Source organism: Equus quagga, chromosome 19 (assembly GCF_021613505.1).
Source record: "Equus quagga isolate Etosha38 chromosome 19, UCLA_HA_Equagga_1.0, whole genome shotgun sequence".
NCBI classification, from domain to species: Eukaryota; Metazoa; Chordata; class Mammalia; order Perissodactyla; family Equidae; genus Equus; species Equus quagga.
The window spans coordinates 22976005-22990247 of record NC_060285.1 but is presented as its reverse complement, the minus strand read 5'-3'; the positions used below and the strand labels follow the sequence as shown (position 1 = coordinate 22990247).

The 14243-nt window shown below is 38.5% G+C and overlaps 1 protein-coding gene across 5 annotated transcripts in view; it reads left to right on the top strand.

The window, feature by feature from the left end:
* APAF1 (apoptotic peptidase activating factor 1) overlaps positions 1-12031 on the top strand; it is a 78783-nt gene extending 66752 nt beyond the window's left edge. For 2 of the 5 annotated variants that reach the window (XM_046646217.1, XM_046646216.1), the window contains exons 23-27: positions 1387-1506; positions 1824-1949; positions 3614-3739; positions 5448-5594; positions 9826-12031. In XM_046646217.1, coding sequence (XP_046502173.1) covers positions 1387-1506; positions 1824-1949; positions 3614-3739; positions 5448-5594; positions 9826-9972 — 666 coding nt within the window. In that variant the 3' untranslated portion in view covers positions 9973-12031. Of the gene's footprint in view, positions 1-1386; positions 1507-1649; positions 1950-3613; positions 3740-5447; positions 5595-9825 lie in introns of those variants that run through there. The other 3 variants (XR_006886129.1, XR_006886130.1, XM_046646218.1) reach the window with 3 other exon arrangements.
* The last annotated feature ends 2212 nt before the right edge of the window (positions 12032-14243 follow it).

Here is a 14243-nt window from a genome sequence, read left to right as displayed (position 1 = left end):
GAGAGATGTCATTTCTTTTACAGTTTTACTTAAGCCTGATAGGAAAGACCTTAAAGACATTTTTACCATTTAACCTTCACCAGTCAGAAACTAGACCTAGAATATTACTAATGTGCATACCTTTGGTAGTGGCTTATTTTTATCTTTTTATTTGTGATATTAAAAAATAGAAGAAAATTCTGTTGGAGCCTGCCTGGTTGCCCACAGCTCAGAAGTCTAGCTTCATTGGGTCTTCTGGGCTGTTTCTTTAAGTATCTTCCCAACCTGTTTTTCCTCCTGTTCCTTCAGGCAGATTTTGAATTATGAGAAGGTTCCTATACTCTTTCCACATTTTTCCACTCCTGTGCTTTAACTTAAGCCTTTATTCCCTTTGTTTGAAATGCCCTTCTTAGTTTATGAATCATACTTCCAACCCATTCCTCAAGCCTACTTTGAATGTACTGTCTCCATCAAGTCTTCCCTAAGGAATTGCTTTTTTGAGTTTCACAGAACTTTTTTTATCTCTATCATTATATCTTCTATTGTTGGGTTTTTGTGGTTTTTATTTTTTTTGGTATGCCTCATTTTCTTTGCTCGACTCAGGTTTCTTTATGCTAGATCCTTGTTTCATTCATATTTGCCTCACATATAGGTGCTAAATAAACATTTGTTAAATTAATTTCAAGTCAAGAATTAATAAGGCTCTAAGTACAGTTGCTTTGATTTAGTGATTAAGAGATTTCTTTGCATGGACTTGGCATAGAAATAAATTTCAGTTCTGTTCATCTCTGTGTCTTATACATGTCTATATAACATACACAGGCCCCCTTGTGCCTGAGGAGATCTTCCTGGAGCTCCAAGTGAAAAATAATGTACTGTATTACCGTTTTTGTCATTTTGAGGATTGCATGAGGGGATAGCTAAGATCTGAAGCTCAAACGTTCCATGAACTTGTTTGAAGCTGCTCTGATCAGCTGACTTTCCCAGCCAATAGGGCCAGTAGGATTCAGTAGCTTGAGTGGAACTAGAATCTGCAGACTTGCCTAAGTTGTGAGGTTTAGAAATCTGTGAATATGTAATTGGGATAATTTTCTCTGGAAAACTTAATCAGATGGTGGGCTCACTAGCATATTGTGGCTTTTCTCTATCTTCTAGTATAATTATCTGCTCTCCAAGCAACTGAAGAAAACAAATTTTATTTAGGATGAAAAGTATTTTGTTTTGGCCCTAGTCAAGTTAATTAACCATAGCTTTTCTCTGTCTATAAAATGGGGACACTATATTCTTTGTTTTACTGAAATGCTATGAGGACAAAAGACTTTAGACAAATGAGCACATACTCTGCCACCCCTCCAATGGGATATTATGGGGAGAGGGTTATAACAGACTTATTTTTTTGTTATTCAGGTATGGAATTGGCAATCAGAGGAATATGTCTTTCTGCAAGCCCATCAGGAAACAGTGAAAGACTTTAGGCTCTTGAGAAATTCAAGACTGCTTTCTTGGTCTTTTGATGGAACAGTGAAGGTAATGTGAAGCACAGGTTTCTTTTTTAAAAAGTATTTTACCATTACCATGATTATATTGTGACACCCAGAAGCAGATGGATGATAAGTAACTACTTACATTTTTAAATTTGTTTTCTCATGCCTGTTTTCTGTTTACTGCAGTCACCTACATCTGCTGTGTGTTTATGAGCATTTGTACTAAAGGACACTTAAAGTAAAGAGGTCAGAACAATCAATGTGCTAAAGCTCTTATTTTATAGATCTGTCTTCTAGCTGATTATGTTCAATAATACAGAATGTTTTTAAAAGTGTCAACTTCTGAGTTTTCCTTTGAAGGTGTGGAATATTATTACTGGAAGAATAGAAAAAGACTTCGTCTGTCACCAGGATACAGTACTTTCTTGTGATATTTCTCGTGATGCTACCAAGTTTTCATCTACCTCTGCTGACAAGACTGCAAAGGTAGGTCAATCAGCAGAAATGTGCATGCATAAAACTTTGGTATTAGTTCTGTATTATGAGCCCAAATAATATCTAAAACAGAATAATAAGTTTCTGTCTACATGTCTTTTCATATTTTGTGAGTTTTTAGAAGATGCCCATTGGCATTTTGTTAGTGTCAAGTAGATTAAATGAATGACTTTGAGGACTTTTGATTTCTCTCTTCCTGATTACTTTCTGTCTGTTACTAATCAAATGCAGTCTATACTGCATATTACAGGCAATAAAAAGCATTGAAAGGGATTTACATTTAATTGCTCATCCATAGTAAATTTTTATATGATAGATGTAAGTTGATGCTTCTGAAAATTACATTCCAGTGAAATGATGCTGCCTGGTTGAGGACATTGAATATTCCATTCTCTTATTTTTTTCTCCATTTTTGTTAATGGCATCATTATCTACCTATCTTTCCAAACTGCAAATCTTAGAATTGCCTAGGACTCTATCCTGTCTTTCATGCTCTGTTGATTACTCCTCAGTGTCTCTCGGATCCTTCTTCTCCTTGTCCCACCATTATGCCCAGGCTCTCCTCCTTCACTGGTGGACCTCCCTCTGGTCTGTGCCTCCTCCAGTTTATCTTCCCTAATGTCTGAGTCCCCTGGTGAAGCACCTTTGTGACCTGATGGTTTATAAGCCAACCTCCTTAGCCCGTCACCATTCTCTTTCTGCTGCATTGTTCTCTCTGTGCCAGGCTACTTCTACCTCCATCTTTTTGTGCATGCTGTTAACTTTGGCTTGATACATCCTTTTGCTCCTTTTTTCCTTGAAGCATTATGACTCATTCTTCCAGACCCAGATTTGGTGTCAGCTCTCCAATGAACCCTTTCCTGGCCCTCAGGCAGGATTAGCTGTTCTACCTTCAGTGTTCCCATTACATGTTACTCATGTTTATTAGAGCATTTACTTCATACAGCTGTTCACTTAACTGTTCATAAACCTGTATTCCTGATTAGACTGTGAACTTTTCGAGGACAGGGACTTTGTACCACCAATTCTTAGCTGACAGTTCCTAGAACATGGTGGGTTTTAGTGTATGCTTGTTAAAAACTGATGACAGAACCATGAGGGAGAGTAATGGAAGGAAAAGAGCAGCGTTTGGCTGCCAAGATAGTAGGATAGTTTAGTGACTAACATTTAAATAACACTTGTCATATGTTAGGCCCTGTGTTGGAATTTTGCTTTCTATTATCTCATTTAATCTTCACACTATAGGTACTCTTGTCCCCACTTTACAGATGCAGAAATTGAAGCTAGACAAGCTTATGTGGGTTGTCTTAGACCACAAGGAACTAGTAAATAGTGGAGCCAGGACTCACACTCAAGTCTGCTTCACTTCATAGACTGCTCTTAATCTATTCGTTGTTCTTCCTTCTAAGTCTAAAGTTCAAGAAGCTGTGATTTTGATCCTTGAGCTCAAGTTAACTTGAGTAATTAAAGGGAGACTCAGAAAAATGAATAAGGTTGCAAAATTGGAACTTGGACGTCTCATGAAAGTTTCTGAACTGTTGAATGTTAGAATTTCCACGTGATTAAACTATGTCTGACTTGGACTCAAGGCTGAATTTGCAGATGCTCATTTCAAGTGTATTTACTATTCCTAAACAATCTTAATTGCCTTCCAGATTTGGAGTTTTGAACTCCTTTCCCCTCTTCATGAATTGAGGGGCCATAAAGGCTGTGTGCGCTGCTCTGTCTTCTCTGGGGACAGTACGCTGTTGGCGACTGGAGATGACAACGGAGAAATCAGGGTATGGTGTTTGCTGCTATGAAAGCACTGCTCTTCTTGGAGCTTTAGCTAGCCCTCTGCACCACGTTGGGGACCTTTGTTAATGTGACAGGGAAGCCCAGGCCCTGGGGTTCTGGTTGGATGAGGCATTCTATGTTTTGTTTCTTGTGCACATTGGGTTCACAGCTGTACTCGCTGTAGAAGAGAATTCATGTTAGAGTGAAGCATTTCTTCTGAATGTGAGGAAGCAAATGCCTCAGTTATTTGCAGTTGGTTCTCTGCTATTAGCTTGAGAATGATTCATCTTAATTCTTGGACCTGAGCCAAAGGTTGTTTTTAGTGGCAGAATTTGAGGAAAATGATTTTGTAAATTGTTATCTAGATTATAAATGAAATGCAACTTCTGCTGTTTTCAGCACTGAAAGAAAAGATCTCTTTAGCCCTATGTCCATGAGACAGTCAACATTTACCGTGTAGCCTGTGGCAGTCCTCATGGGCCGCCTGCCTCTTGTGTCGGAAGGATGGGGCAGTTGATGGGAAAAGTTTAGGCATTGGGAATAGCTGCTTTGCTAACCAGTATGTTTGAGGAGAGTCTTGTTTTTTTTCTTCTTTATAAATGAAGAATTAAAATTCAAGGAATAGGTATATAATGCAGAAGAATGAAAGAGTATGCAATTTGCAGGAATAGAGGCATTATCAGATAGGCTTTCCAGGAAAATTAAGATTCTCCACTTGAGGACTAAGTAACCAACCTTCTCTATGCCAGTCTCATAAATGCCACTTGAGCTGAAGTGGCAGGGCTGCTTTGGGAACATTAATTTTGCTCTGAGTTCTCATCTTTGGATGAAAGGGCTCCTTTGCTGGTTATGAGGCAGTGTTTCATTTTTCAGAAACTCCCGAAGGAAAAAATTGTCTCTCTTTAAATGAGTGTTATTTAAAAATTTTTCTTCAGTACATTAAAAAAATTTTTCTACCTGATTATTCAAAATGAAAGAAAGCTGTTAATTTATGTATATCTCTCTCTTATATTTAGCTGTCGTACTGAATTCTTTCTAATGAGTTTTCCATGGGATTCTCTTGGATTTTCTAAGGAGACATTTTACAAATGACGATGTTGATTATTTTCTTTTGCTATTTATGCTTCTGTTTCTTTTTCTTATTCTGATGTGCATGTCTTTGAAAAATTAGAGCATGTACTGCTCATGTATTAAGTGGAAATAAATGGATATATTAGCATCTAAAACTAATTGGGGTGTTTATGAGTCTAGTAAAATAATTTATGTATATTTAGAACCATACAGAGACTTTTTGTTTAAAATATGTTATACTTTAGATGTTTGAATGACATCATTCTTAGTGGTAGATCTTGGACAGAATTCTGTGTTTTTGTGAGGTAGTTTATATACTAGGTCTTCTTTGTTTATTTCTTGCTCCTCCCATCATTCTCTTTTTATTAAATGAAAAGATCCACAATATCCTAATCAATCAATCAAAGTCCTTTTGTTTTATTTTTGGAGTATAGTTAATGATAAATATTGTAAATAATGTGTTTTTATTATAATTAGTGTTTTTTAAAAATTTTGACGGGAGAGAAGACAATCTAAAAAAAATTCCTAAGGTATCACTGAACTATATTTTTAAGAAAGATTTCCAAATATGCTCCACATGAGACAGATATATATAAAACTTCTGGGTAACCATGTTAATGAATTTGTATCATGTTTATGTAGATATGGAATGTCTCAAACGGTGAGCTTCTTCATTTGTGTGCTCCGATTTCAGTAGAAGAAGGAGCTGCTACCCACGGAGGCTGGGTGACTGACCTTTGCTTTTCTCCAGATAGCAAAATGCTTGTCTCTGCTGAAGGATCTCTTAAGGTAAGAGCTCCTCAAAGACTGTGAAAGAAAAGAACAGCCTATATCCTACTTTCCAAGCTATTTTCACTTCCTGTTTCTTAGTTGGGCCTCATGCAACCCAGCAGAGTGGAAAAGTAGTTACTCTTATCCCCGTTTTGCGGTGATGACACTGCCGTCTGCAAGACTACTTTCCTCAGCTCTCTTGGAAGTTGAGAGGACAGTGTTAGGGATGTTCTTGGTCTAGCGCTCTCATACTGCCCCATACAAAGTCTTAGATGATCAGAATCACTAGAAAGTGGGGTGTTGAACTTAATTTTATTTTCCACTTCACTAATTGTTAACTATTTTGGTTGAAAGTCTTTAAAAAAATGTGTGAAATTCCTTTCTTAAGTGTCAGTAGTATTAGTATTAGTAGTGGTAGTAATAATAATAATAATAATAATAATAGCAACAGCAGCATATTGCTTTATGTTTACAAAGTGCTTTACTTACATTATCTCATTAGCCAGCTTTGTGAGGCTTAAATTTTATTATCCTTGGTTTATAGATGAGGAAACTGATATTCATGGAGGTTGTGACTTTCCAAAATTACATGGTTAGTAAGTTGGCTTACACAAACTTAGCAAGTGAATACTGAGGCCAAGGCTTGAGTGCGTTGTGGTGCCTCAGGGTCATCTTTTGGTGCTTGGATCTATTTATCCATCCACTCAATAAGAATGTGTTAAGTCCTCACTGTGTGCTAAGACACTGCTGCGTGGCACAATGTTTAAGACTTGGGTCTTACCTTCAGGTGGCTTACTGTCTGGGGGAAGCAGACAGTAAATAAAATCTCTAAAGTGCAGGAGGGGTTCTGGGACACATTTGCATAAGGATGGTGGAGGCCCAAGGAGAAGAGTGAGCAGTTCTACCTTTAGGAGTTAGCAGAGGCTTCCTGTGGAGGGGGATACTTGAAGTGAGTCTTTTGAATAGTGGTTTACTTGTTAAAGGGGTTGAAGGTGATACTATATTGTACTGACTACTGAAAATAGATCCCTAATAAATTAGATTTTATGATACTGCTATTTTTTAATGGAAACATTCAAGTGTAGAAGATGATTCTGATTACACACACAGTAAAGATGTTCAAAAATATTTGAATGAGGGGCTGGCCCGGTGGCGCAGCAGTTAAGTGGGCACGTTCCGCTTTGGCGGCCCAGGGTTCGCCAGTTCGGATCCCGGGTGGGGACATGACACTGCTTGGCAAGCCATGCTGTGGTAGGCGTCCCACATAGAAAGTAGAGGAAGGTGGGCACAGATGTTAGCTCAGGGCCAGTCTTCCTCAGGAAAAAAAGGAGGATTGGCAGCAGTTAGCTCAGGGCTAATCTTTCTCAAAAAAAAAAAAATAAATAAAATTAAAAAAAATTTGAATGAAAGAATTGAAGTTTTTGGTTATATGGGACCCATGTTATTGCAATTTTACTCAAAGTAAAAATGTAGCTTCTGAAAAAAATAAATTAGAGGGACGTTTTTAGACCCATGAGAGGATGTACGTTGTGATTCCTTTACAAGTTTGCATTGCAAATACAATGCTGTTTACAGACTGTTGCATTACCCTACACCTTTTGGGGTACACCTTTATTCAGTTACTAGGGGATCCTGAGACTATCTCCACTCGTCCTCCTTCAGTGTGAAGATAAACTGTAAGTCTTAGTCTGCTCTGAGGATAACGCTTAGAGGATCAGCATTGCTGTCTTTGAGCTGCAGTAACTGCTGAGAAACTTAGCTGCTCAGCTTTGACACTGAGCTTCTAGAGACCATGTCATTCGATGCTCTGGGCCCCATCGAAGGCTTTCACATAGTCGTGAGTTTGGCTTACAAGATGTGATAGAGATCAGTGACCAGATTTCTTGGAGAACCTTGACATAAAGCAACAGAATAGGTATCTGTACTATGGAGGTTATGTCTTAAGGTGAAAGAACCCATAGCCTGTATATTCAGTCTGTATGTGTGACAGTCAGGGTGTTCTTGCCTCTGGTTTGATTACTAGCCTGGTTAAACTGATTATGATAGAGCCCAGCCTGCATCTACCCAGCATGTTAATGAGACTATCCAAAAGCACAGAGCAAATTAAAAGTAAAAAGGAACAGCTGCTGTAGTTTCCAAGAAATTAGGCCTTTTGAGCCTGTTTACTTTAGAATCCAAGCTGTATAAATCGCATATCAGTAAGGTAAAGTAAGATATCCGGTAGCTAAAAAGCTCAACTTTCAAAATTATTCCTATTTATAAGTTGGCATAATATAATTTAGCTGTTTACGTGTATTATGCCACAGAGTATATACTGTTAAAATGACAAGAACCAACGTTAATTCATACTCATGAGGAGAAAGCCTGATTCAAAATATAGAATACATGGCGATCAATGCAGGTGTGCCATTACTTAGGGGCAGCAGAGTGTAATGGCCAGGAGAGTGAGCCTTGGGGCCGACTGCCTGAGATCAAAGCCTGGCTCTGCTACTCCTTAGCTTTGTGATCCTGTACAAGATTATGTAACCTCTCTGTGCCTTGATTTTCTCATCTGTAAAATGGGTATAATGATAATATCTATCTTACAGAGTTGGGAGGGTGAAAGAAGTTAATACATGTAAAGCACTATTATGTGGTGGCACGTAGTGTACCCTGAGGAAATGTTAGCTGCTGTTTTTTTTAATTCACTTAATTTCTTAGAGCAGTTGTAGGTTCACAGCAAGATTGAGCGGAAAGTACAGAGTCCCCATATACCCGCTGTCCCCACACATACATAGCCTCCCCTGCTATCAACATCCTGTGCCAGAGTGGTACATTTGTTACAATCGATGAACATTCATAGATACATCATTGTCACCCAGAGTCCATAGTTTACATTAGGGGTCACTCTTGGTGGTGTTCTTTCTGTGAATTTTGAAAAATTTATAATGATATGTGTCCACCATTGTAGTATCATATAGAATAGTTTCATTGCCCTAAAAATCCCCTGTATTAGCTGCTATTGTAATGTCACTGATTTTTAGTCATTTTCAAATTAGTAGCTGGTGTAGTGCTTCTGACTAGAGTGGTCTGTTTTAATAGAGGGAAAGATAGTGGAAGCACTAGATTAGGAAGCCAGAAACTGTTCCACCTCTGCCACCTGCCAGCAGTGTCATCTTAGGTGACAAGGCCTTTTTTCTCTCAGAACCCTGGTTCCCTTATTTGTAAAATGAGGTAGTTGGACTAGGTGGTCTCTAAGGGCCTTACTACCTCTACAGTTTGCCCCTAGGGACTGAAAACTAATGAGTCTTCTCCCAGGTAGGTGGAAAGTGTCCTCTGCAGTATTGATTACATTGCTGTTTTACAAAGCAAAATTGGCAGTTCTGGAAAATGTCAAGTTAGTACATGTTGCTTCAGTGAGGTTTACTTTGACCCAGTCACACGTGCCAGTCAGGAGAATGCTGGGCACCGCCACGGATACAAAAGTGAATGACACTATTATTGTTTTTGTAATACTCAGAATCGTGAGGCACCTGAGGCCTTTTCCAAAGGTATTCATGTACGTTGTCTCTTTTGCCCTCATTTTAGCTATGAGATATATAGGTAAGCTTTATGATCTCCATTTGGTAAATGAATATAAATATTGTTATAATCTTAGTGGATTCGGTGATTGCAAGGAAAAAGGAAGGACTCGGCCAGAGCACCTGCCACATTTGAGATGTTTAGTGTTTATTTAGCAAATAAAAGTATAGACTATTTTATAAAGAAACTTGGTTGTGGGCTCTTGAATCACTTCTAGTGAAAGGGAAGATTCAGTGGAAAGAACATTCTATCCTGTATGAATAGTCTTGCTGTCTGCCAGAATACAAGTCTCTGTCTGCAAAGGCGCCTTTTTAGAGAAGAGAGGGGCATTCTTCTGTGCATTCCACGGAGAAAGACATGCAGACAGGGGGGTTCAGTCTGGCCGTGGCCGTGGTGGACTTTGTGTAGCCTTTTGTGTCTGCAGCTCTCTGCAGCCTGCGCGTTTCCCCAGCGCGCCTTGCAGGGAGTTATGTGTCGGGTAGCTGTGAGCCAGTCACCAGCGTTAATCAGGAAGGGCTGACCAGGTTGATAATATGATATTCAGCATTAAATCCTAGACTTCTTTCCTACTGTTTGCTTAAGTTTGGGAGTGGGGAGCGGGTGATAGGGTGAAGGATCTGGCTGGCGCTACAAATTGTCAGACAGTGTAATTACCAATCTAATGAGAATTTTATTGTTCTTTGAACAGTGGTGGAATGCTGTCACTGGAGAATCCTCACAGACCTTCTACACAAATGGAACCAATCTTAAGAAAATACACGTGTCCCCTGACTTCAAAACATATGTGACTGTTGATAATCTTGGTATTTTATATATTTTGCAGGTTTTAGAGTAAAATAGTTAGCATTAATGTAAGTTGAACTCTTTTTAATTTTGAATTGGAAAAAATTCTAATGAAACTTTGTATTTCAACTTTTTGTAAAGCTGTGAATTGTTTTGCACTATTGCGTTCATTACAAAAGTGTTTGTGGTTGGATGAATACTATAAATGTAGCTTTTCCCAAATGAACACACCTTTAATCTTGTCTTTTATAATCATCATCATTATTAAGTTTGTCCTTAAGATGCAAATGCAAATGTAAATAGGTACCTTGTTATACTGTTGATAAAATTCTCTCTTGGTGCATTCCAGTTGGTTGACATAATTAATAATTTGAAGGAAATATGTATTTTAATACTATCATTATGCAGGCTGTGCCTCAGGGAAGCAGCTGCTTGCTTTCTAAACCACCCTTACCCCAAGGGTATCGTTCTCCTAAATACAATCTTGGAGCTTATTTGCACCCCTTAAATTTGCTTTAAAAATATTATGTCTGTGTGTGAAGTTTGCAACATTTCCTTTAATAGTTCACTCAATGAGTGAGTCTTGGGGTTTCAAAAGTTCTCTCTGTGAAGCAAAAATTGTGTGTGTTGGAGCGAGTAGATTTTATTGGTCTACCTTTTTCTCACTGGCTGATGGCAGCCCCATGTCATAACTGACTCTCGTTGTCAGTCTCTGAGTTGGCACTATCCTGCTCTGTCTTTTTAAATCCCAAACTGAACTTGACCTTTCTTAATCCTCACCTTTTTCCTTTTTTTCAGCAGTTGCTTCACAGTTAAATGTTGGTAAATCAGAATAATTGGGGAGGAGCCAATTTTAATCATAAATTTTAACAAGCGTTTTCCTAAGAAATATAAAATTGTAAAAAATCATTTTCTTCTAATTCCATTTACGTGTAGATGAATGGTATTGTCAGTGCTATTCTCTTAGTGAATTTTAAGAGAATTTTCTCTGGTTTTCTATGCGGTACCAGAAGAGTGTTCGTGACTCGGGAAGATGTCACCTTTAACCCCCACCAGTCTATCTTCCCCTTCTCTTCTTCCTTCTCCCCCGCCCTCTCAGGCTAATCAGGGAGGATAGCTTTTGACAGGGAAGAAGCACAGAAGCATCAATAACTAACTTTTTTGACCTCCTGATTAGGAATTTTAATTGCAGCTTAAATCTAAACATTTTCTCTGAAATATATGGTTAAGGGAAGCGGTGATAAATAGATGTGGTTCTCATATAAAAAAATAACCAAAATTCAAAAATTTTCGTTGCTGTAATGGGAACTAAATCAAATGAGTATTAGTTAACAGTAGATAAGCCAGTTTCTATTGGTGCCTATCAGTAGATGTGGGCAGGTAGGAGGGAATAGGCCACTCCAGATATGTTTTAGATTAGGTATTCCTTCGGATTTGAGGGAACCGTACATAGAATAAGTAAAATCTTTTACATTGTTGAGGAGGTTTGTTTATTGTTTTTATGATGAGTTGAGGAATTTAGTTTACAGACTTACTGTGATTTAAGCAAATATGATGTGAAAATCTTAATTTTATAAAAAGATTTCTGTAAATAGTGTGTTCTGCTTAGAATAGCCAGATCATAATTTGATTTGCATGCAATGTTTAGGAACTCTTTTTAAACTCAGAGTATAAAGTATTAACTTTCAGAATTAAAAGCCACTTGACTGTTAAAATATAACATCAGCTTTCAAAAAGCCTCGATTGGCCCTTGTCTTAAAAATAAATTAAAAAGGAAAATGAGAAGAAAGACAGGTAACGTGAGGAAAGAGGAGAAGTCTTGTGTGAAGGAGCTGCAAATGTTCTGGCAGCTCACGGGTCAGTTGGAGAGGGTTTGGTTTTGTACTTGTAGCGGAGCATTTTCTAGCATTTTCCCTGCTTTATTTTTTTGTATTGGAAATTACATTGCATTTTGTATCTGTAAAGTTTTTTTTACATTGTATGTGTCTTCTATGTTTTGAAAACTTAGTTTTGTATTTATGATACAGCTTACATGTTTTTTTTGCCTTGTATACATTTTAATACATGAATTTAAAAAATTTTATAAAAATAAAATTCCTAAAATATTTTTGAAAAACATTTTCAGATTGTTTCAGACTCCTTGCTTGCCTTTTGTCAATTAGAAAACAAACGTGAAAGATGCTTCAAACTAAAGCCATCAACTTTTCTATTGATGCTTTATCAGGTATGTGTAATGCAATTCTATCAGAATTGTCTTTGTCTCCTCACTGTGTCTCTGATGGTTGCTGCCCCGTATGGCTGCTGCCCCGTATGGCTGGCATGGAGAAGATCCTGGAAAGAAGAGAATTCATTTATTCATTCTTTCATTCAGTAAATGTTTATTGAAATCTACCATGTGCTTGGCATTTTTGTAGATATTGGGGATATGGCAGTGAGAAAACAAAGTCCTTGCCCTACTGCAGTTGGATGCTAGAGCGAGGCAAACAAAAGTAATTAAGGACAATCTAGAGTGTATTGGTTGGTTTGTGTAAGTGAGGAGGGGTCTTAGTTGGAGTTGCTCATTAAGAAGGTGACACTTGAGTACAGACCTGAAAGGTGAGGGAGTGAACCATGCAGGTATCTGGAGAGCATTCCCAAGTGCAGACTCGAAGGTGGGTGGGTTAGGGTGGCAACAGTAGAGGCTGTGACAACTTGGATTCTGGATATAAGAATTGAAGATAAGAGTTAATAGGATTTGCTAATGGATTGGATAAAGGTTGTGAGAGAGACAAGTCTGGAGGTGGGTGAGATAAAGGATCAGCAAAGGCTAAAAATTGCAATTTAGTGTGTAAGTGTAGTGAATGCATTGCGCATGGCTTTCTTAACTTGGAGTCATGGCTTTTATTGCCAAATATTGTTTACTTCTTGGATCCCCCATTCGATTATAAGCTCCTTGAAAGCCAGGTCTGTGTATTTATACCAGAGTCTACCATCAGCCTGACTCCAGTTGGAGCCTCAATAAATATTTGTTGAATGGTTGAAATTATTGTCTGCCCACATGCCCATGGCGCATTCTGTGGTTTCCCTCTGCACTAGGAGATCACGAGGCTGTCAAATTAAGATGTGGCACGTCATCAGCATTTTCTTTATTTTCCTGTTTTAGTTTAGCATTCTTTGAAGCATCAGTAGGGGAAAGTAAAACTTGGATAAAAAAGATTTGCTTCAAATTATATGAAATGAATAAACATTTCCCTAGAGTGTTTCAGTTGGCAAGTATGGCGATCTGTTATTCAACAAATGTTTTATGTTATTCTAATTTACTTACTGACCTTTAGAGAAGGAGAAAATGATTTTCTAATACTTCTTAGTCTCTGAAGATTGTCACTTGACTAGATTTTCTTGCTCAAACCCCTCCCCTTAAGACCATGGATGCAGTATGCAGTTATTAAAATGCCTGAATTAGAAAACCAGCTGCTATTCGGCTATGAGTTTAACCATAGAAGAATTGTTGTGTACTTGTGTATATTCACAGGGAAGAGGCAGAAGAATTTACATCAAACATAGGACTCAGGCCTTTGAAGTCATTTAGCATCAACCACGACTTATTTCTGAGTCAGATTATGTTGTGAGAAGACCTAAACTTGGGAAATTTTCATTGCAATTATGATTCAGGAATACGAGTTGCTGGTGTTCATTGTAAATTCATTTATGAGGTTAGGCCCTCAGAACGAGGAATACTGCTTATCATGTAAACATGAACAGAAAACCTGCCTCTTTAATTTCCCATTTCCCAGGGCTAGAATAGGTCACTAGAGAGAGCATTCCCCATTCCCGGCCTGAGTGGGTTTGGTGGTTCTGAGCCAGTGATCAAACTGGAAAACACTCAGCAGGTGAGTGAAGAGTCCTGCTTGATACCAAGGTGGCTGTTCTGAGGAGCTGGAGCAAACGCTCACATTCATGCATTCCAATCTTCACTGCCTCCCCGCTCTAGGCACTGCCCAGCCCTCGTTTTATCTTCACGGAGGTTGAGTGGATTTGCAGACTATGCAGTCTCAGGTTACGGAGGAAGAACTGCACCCCAGGCAGTTAATCAGTGACAAAGCCAGGGCCAGAATCCAAATCTGATTTTCTTTTCTTTTTAGAAAGACCCAGACCCTCTGGGCTACAAGGTGAGTGTCAGTTTTCCTTGGAAGTGGAATCCTCCTGGGTCCATGGTGGATGGACACCAGTCTAGGGGTCAAGGTGTGGCTGTCAGCAGCTGGGGCAGGTTTTGGAGATCTGTATTTCTCATTTCTGATTCATCTTCAGTCAGCAGTGATTCTAAACCCTTCACCTTGGGTTTAT